At 35.8% G+C, this 20416-nt stretch overlaps 1 protein-coding gene across 3 annotated transcripts; it reads left to right on the top strand.

Annotated features, from left to right (window-relative positions):
• Positions 1-12361: 12361 nt before the first annotated feature.
• On the top strand, positions 12362-16062 carry LOC145571811 (uncharacterized). 3 transcript variants are annotated; one of them, XM_081630937.1, is made up of 12 exons: positions 12362-12604; positions 13188-13418; positions 13504-13578; positions 13671-13729; positions 13844-13979; positions 14069-14165; positions 14251-14317; positions 14494-14592; positions 14713-14802; positions 14935-15089; positions 15318-15419; positions 15533-16062. In XM_081630937.1, exons 2-12 carry the CDS (start codon positions 13217-13219, stop codon positions 15702-15704), a joined length of 1254 nt encoding a protein of 417 aa, XP_081487063.1. In that variant the 5' UTR covers positions 12362-12604; positions 13188-13216; the 3' UTR covers positions 15705-16062. The 3 variants fall into 3 exon arrangements, with proteins under 3 accessions (XP_081487063.1, XP_081487005.1, XP_081487118.1); XM_081630879.1 differs by having other exon boundaries at positions 12362-12609; XM_081630992.1 differs by having other exon boundaries at positions 12362-13418.
• Positions 16063-20416: the final 4354 nt, after the last annotated feature.

Raw genomic sequence — 20416 nt, 5'->3', positions numbered from 1 at the left:
TGTGTCGGTGGAAAATATGTTCGATAGTATTTGACACCAGTGTATCGGTGGCAAATGAGTTTAGTAGCTTTATATACTTGAAGAAATCCACCAGAGGAAGATTGTTGTGATATAATTGCTGACTTCTCCTTGGGAGGTGGCAACGACCGACAATTTTCCATGCTTGAGGAAAAACTTGTCTGATGATGAGATTGCAAGTCTTTGTATCGAGAACCTTACGCCGTTGTTGGCAATATTTCAAGCATTACCCCAAACTTGAACCCCAATGTGATCATACACTAAAGTACGGTGGCGTCCAAAGGGAAAGAAGCTAGAGCAAAAGAGTCGTCAACAAGTTTTAGGAACTTGTAAACCGTTCACAGGGTGAAGGTTACACCCCTTAACGATCTAGGAGATCGTTAACTCTAATGGGTCTGGAACCATGACTGGAAGTTTGGGGATGAAGGTACAAATCCAACCTAAAAGAGATTGAACCTGCCCTAATAATAGGCCTCTACTTTATTCTGATCGTATTCATGTGCGCTTTTTGACTAACATGCAATCAATAGGTTTGTTTGAGAATGGAGAGTTCACGTTCCCTCCACCAAGAATGCAGTCGTTTCCCTCCACCTATTCAGATAAGTGGTGAATCCTTCATTCTCTTTATAATTTTGTTTGAGAATGGAGAGTTCACGTTCAGAAGTTTTGGTTTGAATGTTACACTTGTAACGATTCATGATACTGTCTGTGACATCTTTCCAAGTTGCAGTATGCTTGGCATATAGGGAATAAAACCATTATTGGAAAGCATGCTCTTAGGAGAGAGGGAACACCGTAGGGAAGAGTGTTACGTCCAATCCCTTGAGAGACATGGTTGGAGAGAACGCCTTCAAGTGGAATATTAGATTTTCAGTAGGATTGAACTTTGGAATATCAGTAGCGGAGAACTTTTTACGGAGCGAGCATGTCCTTCATTTTGATAAAACTTATCTTTTACGAAAAGAATGATTTGGGTGTACTATAAATATGCTCATATGCATTTATTCAAAGTTGAGGCTGACGAAGTGCAGTGGTCGTGATTATTGGTTTCATCCTTCACCACGAAGCTAAGTCAGTCTTCTTGGTCAAAGTTTCGATCAGGGTTTTGTTTCAGTACGTCCAGTCGGTTCCAAACAGATTTTGAGTGTCTAGGATATTATTTTTATCTCATTATTCATTTATATGTATTTAAAGTTATTCTTTGAGATCTTGTAAAGGGAAAAAGGGTTTTGAGCGTTTTATGTATTGGGGTGCGAGAGTTCGTGAGGATTCTCATTAATTATTATAATTGTAAGAGTACAAAGTGTTAGCTTTTAGTGTGAAGCCGAGTGAGCTTCTAGTGAGAGGCCAAGTGAGTAGTACATTGAGAGTAAGGTGTGGAATATAAGCCTGGGACTAAGGTTGGGTAAGATAGGGTCTTATCAAGTAGCAAGTTCAGTGAGGAACTTGTGAGAAAGGTCTGATTGTAATAGGTTGTAATTAGGAGTGTTTGGCCTATTTTAGTGGATTGATTTGGTTTGAAATCCCTTGGAGGGTCGAGGTTTTACTTCTAGTTAGGCCTTGGATGGTTTTCTCGTAAAATCCCCTTTTTATTTTCTAAGTTCCTAATAGCAATCAGTTTTATATTATGCGAAAAAAGGCACTAGGAACATACTATAATTCACCCCCTCTTGTAGTATATCATCTAAATAACAGTAATGACGCTACCAAACTATGAAGCGGGATTTCTTCCTCAATAGACAAATGTTGCTTATCTCCATTAAAATTCCTCCTCCTCCTTCCCCCATTGGTCTTCACCAACCATTTCCATCAAATATGACACCATTTTCTTCATATCCATTGGCAACATCTTCTTCATCTTCCTAACACCACCATTTTTGGCAAAGCCGCTGAATTAAACATAAAACTTAAGAATAAAGGGAGAAATAAAGGACATAGGTGATCCCAAATGGTAAGGTAGTCATCCTCCTTCGTTGAAGCCGCCTTTGAGCTTCAATTTCTTTAATGAAGCTTTTGAAAACTCTATTGAAGCTCTTTGAACTCCATTATCCATCAATGACCGTTCATGACAAAGTGAATGTTAATACTATCTTTAATCCCAGAAATTTCAAAGTTACTCATACATAGATGAGTTATACCCTTAAAATAAAGAAAAAATTAGAAATAATAATCCCAACTTTTGATGAATTTGGTAACAATAATCCCAACTTTAGATGATTCTGGAATAATATGAACTTTGGGGGTTCCTCTTTTTCTTCATCCCTAACAAGTAAAAAAAAAAGTTAATGACCTATTACATTAGGTCACTTGACACGTGTCAAATCCTTATTGGTCCTAAAATTTTTTAAAAAGTTAAAAAAAAAAAAGAAAAACACCTAGCTTCCCATTCCCCCACCGATCCACCCTAATTCCACCACCACAACCATGCCCGCCACCCCACCAATCCATTCTAACCTCCACCGCCACAGCCCAACCCACCGAGTCTCCCCTACCCCTTGAGTCGTTTCCCCCTCTCCCGGAAACACGCAACTACAGAAATTACCGACCACCGTAACACCAAAATTGTAGCCACAAAACCCCAAAATTGCATCCCTGAAACCCTAAAACACTACTCCCCTACCCCAAAACCCTAACTGCTAAGGTTTTTTATGGTGGTGGAGGAGTTTTTGGGGATTTTCGGGAGTGAGGGAGGTGGTTTAAAATGGGATTTTTGAGTGGTGATGGTGGCTAGATCAGGTTGACGGTTGTGACCACTATCGGTAAAGGAGGTTTCGTGGCTGGTGTCAAGGGTTTGTGTAACACCCCGACCCCAAACAAATTAGGGAGGGCCTATGGTCACGAAATGCGCATCAAGGGCTGCAAACACCCATTTGTGTCTCCCTAAAACCAAACCCGATGATGAATACCATTTGCGTAAAATCATAATTGAATGAAGTGAAAGTGTGGAAAGTCTAATGTGGTGGTTAGTTTTTAATAAAAACCTTTCTTTCTGTTTTTGAAAACCTGCTCTATTTTATAAAAATAGCCAATCCAGTTTATTTTGGTCCATGACAAGGGTCCAATAATGGTGTAGTTGGATTGGGCTCGAAAAGAGCTTTCCAACGATATATTATAAGCTTAATTTCGATGAATAATGAGGAAGTTATGGCTAAAATACTAAACTAGGCCCTATTTGGTTCTTATATGCGGCCCAATGATCTAGGGGAGGGTCTATTAATAATTATCATTCCTAATGCAATTAGGATTGATTATAGTTTTCTAGAATCTTCTAGAAGGTTCTTTTAAATCCTAATAGGATTAGGATTGATAATTATGTTTTATGAGTTTTATTTGGAATAGAAGAAGTGTTTTAAATGAAATTACGATTTTACCCTTCGTACGAATTTTACGACTTGATTTTATCAAAAAGTAGATCCCACGTTGAAAGCGCGTGGAAAACCTTCTGCATCGCCAAATAACAGTTTCGTCACCTGGCGACGAAGCCTGAAGACGACGAGCTCTGTCGTTGGCGACAAAAGAGTGTTTTATTCCTTTTCGAACTCTGATTCGTTTCTATCAATTTCGAAATATTTTCTTATAAATAGGATCCCTGGACCTCCGTTTTTCAATTACCAATTCTTAATCAGAATTCTCTATTTTTTCTCTCTCTAAGCTAAAACTTATTCTCTCTCTCCCTCTTTCTAGCCTAGCCCTTTTATAAACACAATTCCTCAAACACAATTCCTCGTACATTAGCACTAGACACACCTACCCAAGTTCGAAGTTGCCTTCGCCCTGCACGTGAAAGGTTTGGTATTTCTGAGGGTTTGGTCCCAAATATCTATTTCAATTATTTAGTTTAATTGTTTGATTTATTATTTTCCTTGAAGTTACTAACGTGTGTATTTTGTTATTAGAAAGAGATACAAGGCATCCAAGTAAGAACTTTAATTGTTTTGTTGATCTCTTGATATAGAAATCATGCTTAGATTGTTATTTTGATTCTTAGAATCATGTTAGGATGTTTTATTGCTTTTCCTAGTATCATGTTTAGGGTAATTTCTTATATCAATTATGATTTCTATGATGCTTCTTATTTTCTTTCCTAATTTCATGTTAGTATCATTTTAGGGCTAAAGCTTTGATTTTTATTGTTTAGTGACATGCTAGGGTTTGTTATTAATCTTGTTAGTATCATGCCTAGGATCTTGCTATTATTATGCTTTAGCGTTGATATGATTATGATTATGATTATGATTATTTTAATTGTTATTATGATTATTATGCTGCTTGATGATTTTTATTGTTATTGCTTGATCACACATTTTGTGCATGTTTAAAGAGAATTTGTACTTGTAATCACGCTTAATAAGATAATTAATAATAATTTTTAGGATAATATGATTATAATTCAAGTGATCGCCAATAATAGATTTGTTTGTGCATTAATATTTAACCAACATAGATTAAACAGGTTTAGGGTTAACCTATTGATTGCATGTTAGTCAGAAAGCGCACATAAATACGAGTAGAATAAAATAGAGGCCTATTATTAGAGCAGGTTATTTTTCTTTTAGATTGGATTTGTACCTTCATCCCCGAACTTCAAGTCTTGGTTCCAGACCTATTGTATTTAACGATCTCCTGGATCGTTAAAGGGTGTAACCTTCACCCTGCGAACGGTTTACAAGTTCCTAAAACTTGTTGGCGACTCTTTTGCTCTAGCTTCCTTCACTTTGGACGCCACCATACTTAAGTGTATGATCACAGTGGGGTTCAAGTTTGGGATAATGCTTTAAATATTCCCTACACACTACTACAAAAAGTAGCAAAGAGACCCGTTGAAAAATGCTTTACAAACCGCCAAACAACGGGTCTCTAGCTAAGGGGTCTGTTAGATAAACAAATCGCCTCTTTGGAGGGGTCTGTTTAAAAAACATAACAGACCCGTTAATTAAGAAGTCAGGTTTGTCAAACTAGTACTTTGAAAAATTATTTAGAAGGATAAGAGACCCGTTATTGAACATAACAGGTCTTTTCGGTGGGGTATCAAACAGACCCCATATGCAACATAACGGGTCTCTTTCTTCTTCTTTTTTTTAAAAAAAAATTCTCGTATTTTGAAATTTGAATTTCGTTGCTTTATTGAATTGGCAGAAACTGAAAATGCATTTTGAATATGTAATTCAACAAACCACATATATTAATTATTGAAATTTACAAAATAATTACTAGAATTTACAAGTGGTAGCTTATTGAATAATTTACAAGTTATACTCCATACAGCCATACATTAATAGTGTATCTTGTACTCCGTATTCCTTCCACGATTATCAATAGCATTACCTGTTCAATGATATAAACAATATTAGGAATAACTATGCCCAATAATATAACAATAGCAGGAACAATTATGCAAAATGTTATGTAGTTATATGAAATTAAATATATCTTGCTAAATTATGAGCCAATAAACAAGTCAATATTAAGTTAAATGAAGAGAAATAATCTAATTTAACATTTAAACTAAAAAAATCAAATAAAGAAAATAATCTTTTGCTTGATAATTGCAAGGCTGCTTCTAAGCAAATACAACAAGAAGTCTCCACACCTAGCATCATTCAAACAACACATCCACAATGAGAGATTGCCCCACATCCGCAAGGTTGCCTTTGTAAAGCAACCCTCCTAAATATATACCCTAGCCGGCGCCACTGCCTCACCGCCAAAAACAATCTAAAGCTACACCCCAACAACCCCCCTAAAACCATACTCACCCACGAAAAAATCTAAATTCAAAACAACCACCATGAAAAAAGTTATTTTTAATCTTCGGACCTTTCTCCTATAGATTTTCGGACCTTTTCTCGAAAAATCTGGATCTATCTCAATGATTAGAGCGCAAATTACACAATCACATAATCTTTCAATAGATCTAACAAAAGGATTATAATCAATATAATGAAAAGAAGAAAATTCGAGAGTATAAATAGAATAAAAAACCTGTTTTCATTGTTACCAGCATCTCCATCTTTGGAGTTGTTTCTGGGTTGTAAAGAATCCTCATCTGCACTTTGAAAGGTGCTTGAGTTGTTCTAAGAGCTCTTAATCTCTCTCTCTTGCTTCTTAATTACTGCTTAAACAATTAACTCTTCTTCCGTCACCATTAAAGCATGCTCAATTGAATCTTCTTCTATCACCATTAAAGCATATTTACAAATTAAGGTAATGAAGATAGCTAGAATAATTAAGAGAATTTCAATATATGGGTTTTAGAGTGGGGCGTTAATAACTATGATGACATTATAGAGAAGGGAAGAGATAAGGGTTAGGTATGGGAATAGAGGAAATAAAGGCTCAAATTATTTACGAAATACTAATATAAAAGAATTAATAAGGTAAGAAACCTGTTTAGTCTCACAACGGGTCTCTTAGATTTCTATTGTTTTTTTCCATCCCAATATTAGTGGACCCCTGCATTGAAGAGACCCATTAGGTTTCACAACGGGTCTCTTATCTCTCCTCTAAATAAATTGGTGGGACCTATTGCACATAAAAGACCCGTTATCTCTAATAGTAGATCTCCTACATCAAACAGACCCATTATTAAGATGATAGGTCTTTTATTAAGGGTCTTTTTTTTCAGATTTTGTAGTAGTGACAAGGGCCAACAACTGTCCTCACATACCAACACAAGTTCTTCCGGCGTATTTTGTCCTCACTCATGAGCACCTCAAGAAAACTTCCTTGGAGGTCACCCATACCAAGACTAGTCCTAGTCAAGCACGCTTAATTGTGGAGTATCTTACCATATGAGCTCCCCTAAAAGGAAGATGCATCTTTATAAAGCAATCATGAGGGTATTACAGTTTGACTGGTAAGGGGTTCCGATGAGCCGGGGTGGAGGGTTGGGTGATTTGCTGATTTTTGTAGTGGATTTTTTTCTAAAAAAAATTGGTGATTTTTTTTTATTTTTGTTTTTTTATACATTATTTTAACCTACTAATTTGTGACATGTGTCACTGTAACCAAAAAAATATTAACCCATACAACCAGTAACCGGTGTTTGGGGTTGAAGAAAAAGAAGACCCCCCAATGTTCGAATTATTCCAATATAATCCAAAGTTGGGATTTTCTATCAAAATTGATGAAAGTTGGAATTAAAATATCTAATTTTTCCTAAAATAAATATAATTAGGAAATTCTACATAGTGGCCTCAAAGATTTGGAAATTATACATGCATGGTGGTTAGGCAAATTTCTTTTTCTATAAAGTGACCTCCTAGTTTTAATTAAACACTAGTGTATAGCCCGGGCGTTGCCCCGATTGCCACTTTTTTTAGTTACGCAACTGTTAATTTTTTTAAAGACATTTAATAGTTTGTATGTGTTTTCAATACTTTTGTAGTATAACATAAATTTGTGTGCAAGATTGTAACATAAGTGAGAATTAGTTAGATGGTTAAACAATGACTTTTCTTCTTAGAGGTTGAGTGTTCGAACCTCTTCGTCCACATATTCTTTTGATTAAGTTGAGGCATTATATAGTGTTATTGTTGGTTACATAGGTTACATGGCATATTGAAGGAGAATCTATATTAATTAATCTATACTAAAAGGCGTTACTAAAAACGTCTATGCGCCACGTAGACTCCCTCATTTCTCCATGTCACTTACTCAATTTCTTATTATGCCACGTCATCCTCTCAACACCTTAATATCCCACGTCATCCACACAACCAGCAATACTCCATGTTGTCTCAACTATATTGGAAAAAAATATATGGATGGGAAGGTTCGAACACTTGACCTCTTTAAAGAAAGGTTATTATTCAACCATCTAGACTAATTGTCAATTATGCTTAACCTTGCACAATAAATAATATTATACTATATAGTATTAAAGACACATACTACATACACACTATTAGATGCTCTTAAAATTAGTAATTGCACAACTATAAAAGTAGTAACCCGGGGCAACGCCCGGGCTACTCACTAGTTGAGTTGATTACATGGCGTATTAAGAAATTGAGTATATGACGTGGCACAATGAGGAGTCTACATGGCACATAGACATTTTTAGAAACGCTTTTAATATATTATCTTAGTATAGATATATAGTAACCTTATATGCTAAGTGGCTAACCAATCATTAAAAAAACCTAATTACAACTTACTCATTAATTAAATTCGTAGCCTATCCCTTAATTAACATTACACCATCACCAAGCCCACCACCTAGCCACCACCACACATCATAAAAACTTAATTAGCCAATGATGTGATCACTATGTGCATTAATCCAAACTAGGGGTCATTTTATTGAAAAAGAAATTTGCCCTTCTACCATGTAGAATTTTCAAATCCTTGAAGACATTATGTAGAATTTTCCAAAAATATTTTGTTTATCATGAGATAAACTTGTATTTTCTCTTACAAATAGATTATAGTGTCATAGCTCATCTTGTGTGTGGCCGACCACACTATATGGTTGATTGTAAATAAACAAAGTAATCTCTGTAACACTAATCGAGTAACGAACCCTTGTAATATTAATCGAGTAACCCTTATATTGCTGACAAAATGACCCATGTAATACTGACCAAATAACTCTTATAATACAAACGAAGTAACCATGTAACTGATGTAACATTAACCGACTAACCCCTATAACACTGACAAAGTAACCCATCTAACATTGACCGAGTAACTTCTATAACACCAACTGAGTAACCCCTATAACACCAATGAAATAACTCCATTATCCCTAGTCATTAAATGTGGCCAGCCGCATATAACTAGTCATAAAAAGTGGTCATCCGCATATACGAAATTCTAATAGGGTCTGTGTTTGGGTGATTTGGTCCCTCGGGAGAGTTACATCACTAAGATTGGTGTCCAGGGCTGTTTGTACCTGCAAAACACGGAGACTTCGGTTGATAGGAGCTCCGCCTTCGACGATCAAGTTAGTATTGGTTGTACAAGATGAAAAGGTACGAAAAAGGTAAATGTGAGATCTTCTCGGATTCCGAGATCAAGTGTTTTCTCTGATGTGAGAGAATGTAGAGCAGTTGTAATAATTATAGGTGTCCCCAAAATGGGGGAAATCTCCCTATTTATAGGGTGATTGGTAAATGTGCTCTTGATTAGGTCACTCTGACCTAATACTAAAAGGCCGCGTCGCATTGCGACTTTCTCGGGATTTGGACCCTGAAGACCCTCTTTTCTCCCGAACTCTGAGAGCGCCTCGTGTCAAATAGGGATAGGTCCATTTTGGCCTTATCTTGAGCTGACACATATCGTCTACTGGCTGGACCACGTTGCATGGGTAATTTTTACCCAAAATAGGGTCAAATAGTGTAATAACAACTCCAAAATCAGCCTAGTTGGCAACTTGGTGTAGTTCCCCTTGACAAACAACCACCACCAAAAAAAACAAAAAAAAAAAAGGAGTAGCTTATGACGGATGTTTATTGGGCAAAGACCAACACATATTTGTAAAGCAATAAAAGGTTTTTTTCATAATGGTATTTTATTAAGACAACTTAATCATACGATTATTACACTAATTCCAAAAACCGACAATCCAAATAAGGATCATCAATTTCACCCTATTAGTCTTTGTACTACAATTTATAAAGCAATAGCTAAACTTCTAATAAATAGAATTAAACCATTCTTAAAGAAAGTTATAGGACCATATCAAAATGCTTTTGCCCCGGAAAGAGCAATCCAAGATAACGTTTTGTTAGTCCAAGAAATCTTAAATATGTTTAATAAGTCCAAAAATAAGTCAGGATGGTTAGCCTTGAAATTAGATATGGAAAAAGCCTATGATCGGGTTGAATGTGATTTCCTATGGGCTACTTTAAAAGCTTTTGGTTTTAATGAAACTTTGATTACATGGATTAAGTCCTGTGTCACTACGGTTTCTTACTCGATTTCTGTAAATAAAAACTCTACAGAATTAATCACTCCTACTCGAGGTCTACGTCAGGGGGATCCTTTATCCCCAGTTCTCTTTGTTATTTGTATGGAAGTTATTGCTCGAAAATTACTTCATCAATCATTAGATAAATCTTCTGGCATTGGTCTCAAAGTTACCCCATCTGCTCCAATCATCCCTTGTTTACTGTTTGCAGACGATAGTTTATTATTTTGTCAATCCAAATCTAGAGCATGTGCTAATCTTAGGGATATCCTTAATGAATTTTCTTTAATGTCCGGGCAATTGATTAATTTCCATAAGTCCTCTATCATCTTTTCAAAGCTAGTAAATAACTCTAGAAAAGTTAATTTAGCAAGTTATTTCAATATGACTCCTAAATCGTTCCTTGGCCGTTATTTAGGGGTCCTTTTTAATTCCTCGTCTTTTACTAAACAGAATTTTCATCACCTTTTAGCAAAAGCAGAAAACAAATTGAATAACTGGTCTGTCAACTCAGTTTCTAAGGCAGGTAAAACTGTTTTAATTCAAAGTCATTTGGAAACTCTTCCTTCTTATGCTATGACTACTGCGCGTCTTCCTAAAACAATCACTAACTCTTTGGATCAAATTAACCGTAATTTTTTTTGGAAACAATCTCCGGATAAGTATGGCCTCCCCATGATTTCTTGGGACAAAATTTGTCAACCCAAAAGTCAAGGAGGTTTAGGTTTAAGGAAAACGGAAGCAATCAATTCTGCTCTCCTTGCTAAATTAGGTTGCAAATTAATCTCGGATCATAATAATTTATGGGTTCGTACTATTCGGGCTAAATATTTAAAACATAGCTCTTTTTTTTAATGTAAACCCCACGCTAAGGACTCCTGGATTTGGAGAAAAATTTTACAAGTTCGCCCTCTTCTTCTTAAGGGGCTGAGATGGAAAGTTGGATCGGGCTCTAATATTCTTTTTTGGCTAGATAATTGGTGTTCTTCCACGAGTTTCATTACTTTATTAGATTTAAATATTTCTGATATTCAAAATCTAGACCTTACGGTTGATCAATTTATTACTGAAGATCATTCTTGGGATATTGCAGCTCTTTCTTTAGTGGTACCTCCTCACATAGTTCAAACCATTAAAGGTATTCGTTTGCCAGTTAATGATACTTTTGATGAACCCTGTTGGGGTTTTTCTGGTAATGGAGAGTTTACGGTAAAGTCAGCAACCTGGTTAGCTCATAACTTTAATTCTCCTGCAAAATGGGAATTTTCTTGGATTTGGAAACTTGATATTGCTCCAAAACTAAAGATATTTATTTGGCAACTGCTACTTAATGGTCTTCCAACTAGAAATAATTTGATTTACCGTAATATTAATGTCCCTCATATTTGCCCCTTTTGTAATTCACATGCTGAAACACAGGATCATCTGTTTCTAAATTGTCCATTTATTAGACAGTATTGGGATGCAGATATCGTTAGTCGTTGGATGGGAACTCATGTTAATACTCCGAATCTCCTTACTCTTTTTCGGGACATTCGTCACAATGCTAACCTTCCTGTAAAAAAGATTATTGTTTCTTTATGGAGTATATGGAAAGGTCGTAATGCTCTTATTTTTAATCGTATCCCCTCTACTATTATGAGTATTTATTCTAGAGCTTTCAAAATATTTACAGAATGGAATATTCGTTCTCATCTTGATTCTTTTATTGACATTGTTCCCAAGAACCATTCTCCTCTTTACCATAAAACCATCCAAGTAGCTTGGTCCCCTCCTGCCTCTGGTGTTTTCAAAATTAATTTTGATGGTTCTGTTTGTAATAACTTAGGGTCAGCCGGAGTTGTTATTAGAGATTATACAGGAAATAATGTTGTTAGTCGTGCTTATAATCTTGGTACCTCGACTCCTATTATTGCAGAAGCTACAGCTCTCCGTAACAGTCTTCTCTTAGCTATTGAACATAATATACGAAAACTTTTTATTGAAGGTGATAACCTTTTAATTATAAATATTTTGCAGGATAAAGCACGTTGTCTTTTGAAAATTCATTTGCTAATGAATGATATCAAGAAGTTGTTGGCTCACTTTGAGGTTGTTTCTTCTTGCCATGTGTATCGAGAAACTAATCGTGCAGCAGATTATGTTGCAGCTACAGGCCATCAAATTTCAGGCTATGTAAACATTGACCCTAATGTAGATGCTAATTTTTCTTATTTTATTTCTTTAGATAAGTTAGGGTACAGTCTTGAGAGAAGACTTACCTAACTTTTGTATTTTTCTTATAAAAAAAAAAAAAAAAAAATAGTGAAATTTGACATAACACCATTTTGCAAAAGTCTATTCTCAATAATCATACTATTTAGTACCAATAATTATCATGTGCAATTTAACATTTAAATTTGAACAGCTTGCAATTGAAAAATGCCAAATTTTAAGATCCCAAAAAATAATCGAATCCATTCTAATCATGCACTCTTAAACCTGTGCTTCTGCCGATCTATTACTTCATTTCCTACGCATTTGCCATGTGATTTCTGTCTCGATTACTGAACCCCTCTTTCACACTATTTTTATTCTGATTCTTTTTCTTTTTTTGTGGATTCAATTCCCATTAAAATTGTTCCCTCCAAACTTCTCTAATTCTTCTCTCCTGTCTTCATTTGAATATTCATCGTAAGGTGTTTTTTTTTTCTTTATTTTTTTTTCTTATCTCGTAATGTTCGTATGTCCATTATGTTTCCGAGTACACTTAACTATTTTTGCACATTACATGGTCTTAGAAAGTTAGAATGACCAACTAAAAATTTGTTCTCGTACTTGGTCATTTTCGTGTTACTGGGGGGAAATTAAGAATATCCCGTGTATAACTAGATTCGATAAATTTTCGAGTTTGGTTGAAGTCAGAGAGCTAACCGACTATTCTAATCTCTTATTCTCTTATATCGTCTGTATCTTTTAAAGATGGACGGTTTTGTAATCTGGGTCAACTTTTTATTGACTAGATATAAAATTTTGCAAACGTCTACACTTTCCTATGTAATTCTGCCATCTGTTAATCAGAATTTGTTGATAGCTAATTTTACTTTTAGTTTAGCTAATCTCATCCGTTTATACAATTTTTAATTATATCTAGACTCATTATATTTGGTAGAACCCTTCAAAATTTATTAGTTTATGATATGATTGTGATGTTTTATGGATTACGTTTAACAAATAAAGCACAAAAAATGCAATTTATTGATTATAATTAATACAGGTGTTGCCTTCCTTGAAAAGGGCTTTATAATGGGCTGCACTTCTTCAATACTTCATACTGGAGGAAAAAAGAAGAAGATGATGATTGCTGAAGTTGTTGTGTTTGTTCCAACTATGCAAATTCCAGTACAATCTGAGCTTCATAAAGGGCTTAAAGGGTTGATTCCTAAGGATATGATTGACCGTCTTGTCGATTTCCGAAATCGTGTCATCTTACTCTCTGAAGACACTGGTCTGTAAGATCATTGTGTGAATTTTTCATTTTGATTGGAATTTATGAGCTATACTAAAAATCTTAGATCATGTTTGTTATGCAGATGTTTCGGCTATTCCAGAGATTAAGCAGGCTCTGGAGGAGTACTTGCCTGTGCTGCTTGGACTCACTAAAAAAGGTTTTATTTCTAATTTAATCATATTTTTCTAAGCTACTTTTCTTTGTTGTTATTATATTGTTAACTCATTTTTGTTCTTTTGTTTGTAATAGATTATGGTGCATTAGATGTAGTGCCATTCAAATGGAGAAATTTGGATGACAAAAGACAAGTAAGAAAATGACTAAAAGCTTTCACTGATTCATTGATATAATGATACTTATTGGTTTATACTGTGATCTAATTTTTATTAATTTGGGATTATATTGTTGATTTTTGTAAGCAGGAAATTTGTGTATCAAATACATGGTATGAAGTATTATCCGTGGTTTATATGATGGCGGTTTTGACATTGGTTGAAGCCAACATGTTGCTTGTTCCTAAGCAATACACTGGTTCTTCTGATAGGATAGTTTCTACAGGTATACGTCTTGATTAAACAGTCAAATTTCAAGCTTAAAAAGAAAGTAAAGTAAATAATTTTGCTTGATCATGGATGTAAATCTAACAGATTGCCAGAGGGATGCGATTGATATGCTTCTAAAGGCATCAGGGTACTTAGATTTTTGTGTGAAGAGTATTCTACCTCAATTAGGACCGGAAATCAAGTATGTGAAAGCATTTCATTTCTCTTATAGTGCTGCTAAGGTAACTGTACCAGCAGTTTTATGATATGAAAGATCTTTCCACCAGGAACAAGTTGCACAAAGACATGCGTGAAGGTGCATTAGAGGCTCTTTCCCTACAAGCACTCGGCCAGGTACTTCTAGTTTGTCATGTATTTGCACTTCAATTATCAGGTTGATGGGTATGAAAAATCATGTTATTTGTCTACTCGGCTTTCTGCTATAGCTAAAGCATTTTTGGGATAGAATTGTTAGTATAGGCCATCTAGAAGTTAATCGCACTAATACTCACCTCTGGAAGTGAATCCAGGGAACAGAATTGCAGTTGGGGTTGGCTATTGATAACCAAAAGGCCACGTTATCAGTAAAGAGGAGGTTAGCATGCGAGGAGCAGACCTTCTTCACTCAGGTAAAAGTTCTAGTAGCGTGCACATTGCCCAAATTCATAGTTTTGTTTCAATTAGGATTTCACTATTTAACAGATCGATGAACTAACCTTAAATTTTGAAAATATGTTAAAAACTTACAGGCTCATTGCTCACTGTCAGGAGAAAAAACCAATGACAGTGATGCTGGAAAGCAATCATTGTTCATCAAATACAAATTTTTAGAAGCCAAGGTACATGTTTTTTTATTTTAGTTTTTTCTTCTTTACTCATTAAATGGCTAATTAACATCCTTTTTTTTTTATAAAAAGAACTGCACAATTTTGTTCTAATATTGATTAGGGGCTGAACTTGATTATTATCAGGCTGCAGCATACTTCTACCACGGTTTGATCGTTGAGAAAAGTAATGAGCCATTGTCCCATACGAATGCACTAAGCAGTTATGTTGCTGCTGAGGAACTTTTGGTGGAAAGCAGGAAAGCCTGTTTAAGCTTTTGCTTGGCTTCTCCTGTTAACAGGTATTATTATAAGCACCTTATACTTTGCATATAAAATTGTCTAGAATAAAACTCTGGGTTTTAAAAACCACAAAAATGCTTAAATTTTTATTCATTACCACTTAGGCATGATATTTAACTTCTTAAGATTAGGTGCTCTAGAACTGGCCTAAATTGGTAGCAGAAAAAGGGAAATATCCGAAAGTTTATAACAGCAACATTTATTCTGGCCCTGTTTCCCCTGTATAGAGTTCCTCCACTCTGGGGTGCAATGAAGCATTTTCATCAAAAGATTCCAGAAACCGCTTCCAAGAAGTCTCAGCTGTACAGTTACCTGTTTGATCAAGAAAAGTATGCAACTATCTACACGCGCTTCATTCTTTGTTTTCTTAAATTTCCTGTTCATATAATTTATTTTTCCTGTTTTCCCGATTTTAAAACATGGGTGAGTTTGTATTGTGCAGGGGCCTACAGCCACCACCCGAGTTGCCTGAGTTCCAATTGTCATTGAGACCGGATGATTATGAGTTGCCAGAAGTTGACTCTGCTTGGAGTAGGGAAAAGTGGGAGATCATAGGGCAACCTCTTAAAGAGCACCTACAAGAACCAGAAGATGTGATCGAGGATGAAAGCTAATAACGATTAAGGACTATCTCTGATCTTCTGTGTTAAATCATATATATTCAGTGTTGCCTGTCCAGGATAGTTCGTCATACAAATATCTTCAAAGATTCACTATACTGCTATGCATCACCAATTATAGTATCCGATATAATGCTAATGGAAGTTACAAGCTATATTGCGCTATTGTGCCTTGACTTGCTTTTTCTTATGTAGATAAAAGCGTTGTTGTATACAGTTGAAAAGTATTGTAAAAGGTACATATGAAGTTCAATTTATGTACATTGCTTCCCTGGACCTGAAAGCAACATACATCACAATCTGAGCAGGAAGCAACTTTATTCATGACTGGGGTACGATTTTGCTCAAATAATTGTTCATTATAGGAAGCTCCACAAAAGGATTAACGGACGTAATTATCACAAGTCTTACAGTGTCAAAGAGAGTTTCACCAGCCACACATAACACATTGAAAGAGTGTTCTATGAACAAAATAATAGCAGGAACGACTGATGTCGAAACAGTACTAGCAGACAACTTATTCTTGCTCTGGTGTTCTGAAGTAAGAGGACAATTTTGTGCTAATCGTTTAAATTTTTTTTTTCTTTTGTTTGTGGTGGGCGATTAAAGGGATGAGTTCTTTGCAAGCAACAATAACAAATAAAATGTGATCACAAGAACTTCAGCTAAAAGAAGGAAGATGCATGCATAATCTCTGTTAGACAGGAAATTTTTAACTTTTGAGGCTGTAATACTATATTTTAGTTCCTAATATCTTTTATTTATAACAGATTAGATATGAATAAATAACGTTTGCCTTGAGTGATAAAATGTTGAAAGGAAATTGTTAGTTGAGACGAACACTACAAGTGGGGGGTTCAATTGTAGTGAGTTCCTATTTACTACTCTTGCGGAATAAAAAATTGAAATGTAAAAGGAACTTACACAGCACATAGTATATTATGAAAATCTTTTAGAGCCAAATTGGAAGTAAAACCTCGACCCCTTCTAAGAGATTTCAAACACCAAACCTCTTCACTATAATAGGGCAAACACACCAGTTACAATCAGACCTAAACTCACAAGTTTCAGACTGAACTTGTTACAAAGTAGAACCCTACTCTACCTAAGTCCCTGACTTAGATTCACTCCGTAGTCCCTGAGTACTCACTAACCCAACTTCACTATAGAAGCCTACAAAACTGTATGCAATAAACAATTCACTTAACCAAACCAAAACAATACAAACATTTAACTCCTAATATACGAAATGAAAGTTACACAAGAAATCCGAAACTAATATGATAAAGCTAGACTTGGCAGACTTACACAATTGAGCTCTCTTCATATTCTTCATGCATAAACCCACAAGTTGTGTAAAATGTGAATATTACTTTATATACAAGATGAACTCGTATAGTTAGTAGGGTTTTTAAAAGATAGAATTTTATCAAATCTGCCGATTTCACAAAAAACGTTTTTATGTAAATCTTTTTGCAAAGAAAATCTTTTTAGAAAACTTATCAAAGATAGTTTTATTAAAAGATTAATATCTTAAACCCGAATTTTATAAAATAAAATCTTCTAGAAAATCTTTGGAAAATTTGTCAGGAATATTATGACCTTTGTATGATGCTCCAAAAATAAAACGACTTTTTAATTATCCCGTAATAAAGTGAAATTTAACATACATCTTCCATAAATGGAGCATAACTGGTTGTGACCTGCTTAATGGGTTAAAAGTGACACATGTCACTTTGTAATTGGTCAATTTGTTTTTTTTTTTTGTACATTTTTCTTATTTTAAAAATTGATTTTAATAAAAAAAATATTTTATTTTTAGAAAAAGAAAAACCCTTTCCCTTACAGCCCCACCCCTGTTAACCCCCAATCCCCCACCGTAGCCTCAACCAGCACTAAACCCCCCAACCTCATCCCCCACCTCACCTATGGCCTTCACTAGCCATGAAAACCTCACCCTCACCGACCACCATGGAATATTGCCCCTCACGAAAACAATCCCAACTAACATCTCACAAATTGGCGGGCAAATTGCCTTAACTGTCGCCGGAACTGAGTTGTGGGTTTTCGGGAAAGGGACGACAACGATTTGTCTCCTTAACATTATAAATTTATAATCTTGTCCTCCCCGTGAACTTGAACCCGCCACTACTTGTTAAAAACAACATCAAAACAAAATTACCGAAGACCAACACTTGTCGATCTTTAAAGCTCGCTTGAACTTTGCTTCCGCTAAAACCAGTATGTCGGTGTCTCCGTGATGAGTCAATTCTTAGGCGCTTTAAGCTAAGTGAGACGATCTTTCGTCAGGTCGATCACTTATTTGCGGTTGTAATCAAACCGACTACTCAATCATGTCAAATTTCTTATAGGGGCTAACTGGCGTACCAAGGAACCCGAAATTGTTGTTCTGTCGCTGCTGGAATATCTCAGGCGCCAGGAATTGGCTTTGTCGCCAGACGCTGTGATTTAGCGCCAAGCGCTGAAATCTATTTCCAAACGCTTGATGTTTTTGTCCGGCGCTGGAGTAGGGTCTTCCCTGTTCTGCTGCACCTGTATTTATTTTTGACTATAGAACTTCGCCAATCTCTTTAATTATCTTAGGGTTGACCTAAGGTTTAATGTTGCTTGACTCATCGACTTGACACGACTCAAGGTATAAACTTGACTCGATATGTTTGACTGACTCGAGGTTGACTCGACTCAAACTGTTTGACACATGTGTTGGACTCAAATCAAGGTGATGTGACACGACATGACTCAATGTGTACATGACTTGTGTGTGCATTGTAATGTGATCGTGCGAATCGAAAATGAAAAAAAAGCAAAAATTTTCCGTCATTTTTGTGAAATTTTTTGTGGAGGGTACCGACTTTCTCCCGAAAAAGAAAGACGCAAAAAGGAATCGAAAGTTTGAAGGTGCATGTTGAATGAGCTTAGTCAAATGTTGTTTGATACTATCTCTCAAGGTGCAAGGATTAATCCATCCTAGGCTATCTCAACTGTTGACTCCATGATGAAAGTATTTGGGTAACTTAGGCACGGAGGCTAAGTACTTCATACTTCATGATGCAATGACAATTATGATTGATGAGTGATGTGACAAGGCATGATTCATTGTTATGTTAAGATTTCATGACAAAGGGTTCCTAAGGGAAAGTATATTTGGTCATGTATCTGTGCAGTGTGTGAAAGTGACACTAAAGCTAGGCCGCAAGAGCTAAGTGTGTGGGAAAATATTGTTTTTAAAAGAGTCAAATGGTGGTGACTCTTAGGCTAGGTAAGCTAATGATGTAGGGATCAAGCCCCCAAGTCTAGCTCTACATGGATAGGGATGAGCATAGGGAATCCCTTGATATGATCATGGTGTGAGTGTGTGAATGTGAACATGAATGCATGTTTATTACGGCCGCATCTCGATGTGAGGTTGCCTACGTATCCGTTAGGAATCAGGCCGAACGTAGCTCTAGCTGAACCTCGCACAAGTGTATGTATACCTCAAAAAGGCCTTTTTAAGGGTTGTAACGTGGTTAGGCTAAAGGTTTGAAGAAGAAGGGGATAAAGGCTCAAGACCCTAGATAAGCCCCCAAGGTGTGCAACCTCGCTTTTGAATCTTTATATTTTTATGCTTGAGTTTCTACTCTTTTTTAGCTCTCTTTTATCTTTTGCTTTAGCATTTATTTTATTTTTGCAAGTGTAGGCAATCCCGATCATGCGGTCTATCACTCACTTGGCATTCATGTTTCTCAGGAACGGTACCGAGCACTCAATAAGAGACGCATTTGAGACGTGTTCTTATCGAAGATATTTTCATATCAAAGACATTGGAACACCTACCCTTTTTGTACACTTTTATTTATTTTTTTCTTTTGCTTATTTTTATTTTGAAATCACTCAAGCCTTTTAGAATTGCATAAGTAGCACACCATCCCATCCCAAGGTTAGGTAGATATGGGTTGAAAAAAGAAAGGTCTATCGTTAGACGAGGCTCAAAAAAGTTTATCAAAAAAGGATTGCAAATTAGAAAGGTGAAGGCAATATGATGTGGCTACAAGGGGTGCCTCAAATCATTGGTATACCTTGTGCTTAATTCGACATGGATTTTTTTTTATTTTGTTTTTTTTTTGATGCAATATAATGAAATGATCATATATAAGGAAATAAATGCTCATTTTATTAAAAGAAAATATATATTGATTCTACAAAATAAATCTAAGGAGAATAAAAAGGTGCCTATGCTAGACTTACTGGGGAAAGGGTAAATAAAAAAAGAAATAGAAAAAAGAGGTCACGAAATCTTGTCGTTGAAGCTCGCCTCTTGTCTTGTGTTGTTTCCTTTATCATTACTCGCTCTTCTTGTTAACTGGAGGCATGGGAAGCTTGTTATTATCAATCAAATGTTGGATAGCCTCCTTTAGCTTCCAACAGCTCTCAGTAGCATGACCCTACCTTGATGGTACTTGCAGTGTTCGTCTGGATTCCAACTAGGCAATCTTTTTTCAGGTACGGGATCTTGAATAGGTCCAATGGGAGTAATGAGTCCTTTGGCATGGAGTCGATCGAAGGCAGTATCGTAGCTCATCCCAATGGGGGTGAAGTCTTTCCTTAATTGCTTCTTAGATCCTTGGTTATCCATGGCTAAAACTTCACTAAGATCAAAGGCACTAACATTGTTACTAGAGTGGGCGTTTTTGGAAGAAGAAGGA

Source organism: Chenopodium album, chromosome 1 (genome assembly GCF_948465745.1).
Source record: "Chenopodium album chromosome 1, dcCheAlbu1.1, whole genome shotgun sequence".
In the NCBI taxonomy this organism is placed as follows: domain Eukaryota; kingdom Viridiplantae; phylum Streptophyta; class Magnoliopsida; order Caryophyllales; family Amaranthaceae; genus Chenopodium; species Chenopodium album.
The sequence above is the reverse complement of the archived record's forward strand: the minus strand, read 5'-3'. Positions and strand labels throughout refer to the sequence as shown.

Bases quoted from the DNA above. Each gene is read 5' to 3' on its own strand.
- LOC145571811 (XM_081630937.1), top strand. From the start codon at position 13,217: ATGGGCTGCACTTCTTCAATACTTCATACTGGAGGAAAAAAGAAGAAG. The intron at 13,980-14,068 runs GTATACGTCTTG...TAAATCTAACAG, and splicing joins TGATAGGATAGTTTCTACAG to ATTGCCAGAGGGATGCGATT. The intron at 14,593-14,712 runs GTAAAAGTTCTA...AAAAACTTACAG, and splicing joins AGCAGACCTTCTTCACTCAG to GCTCATTGCTCACTGTCAGG.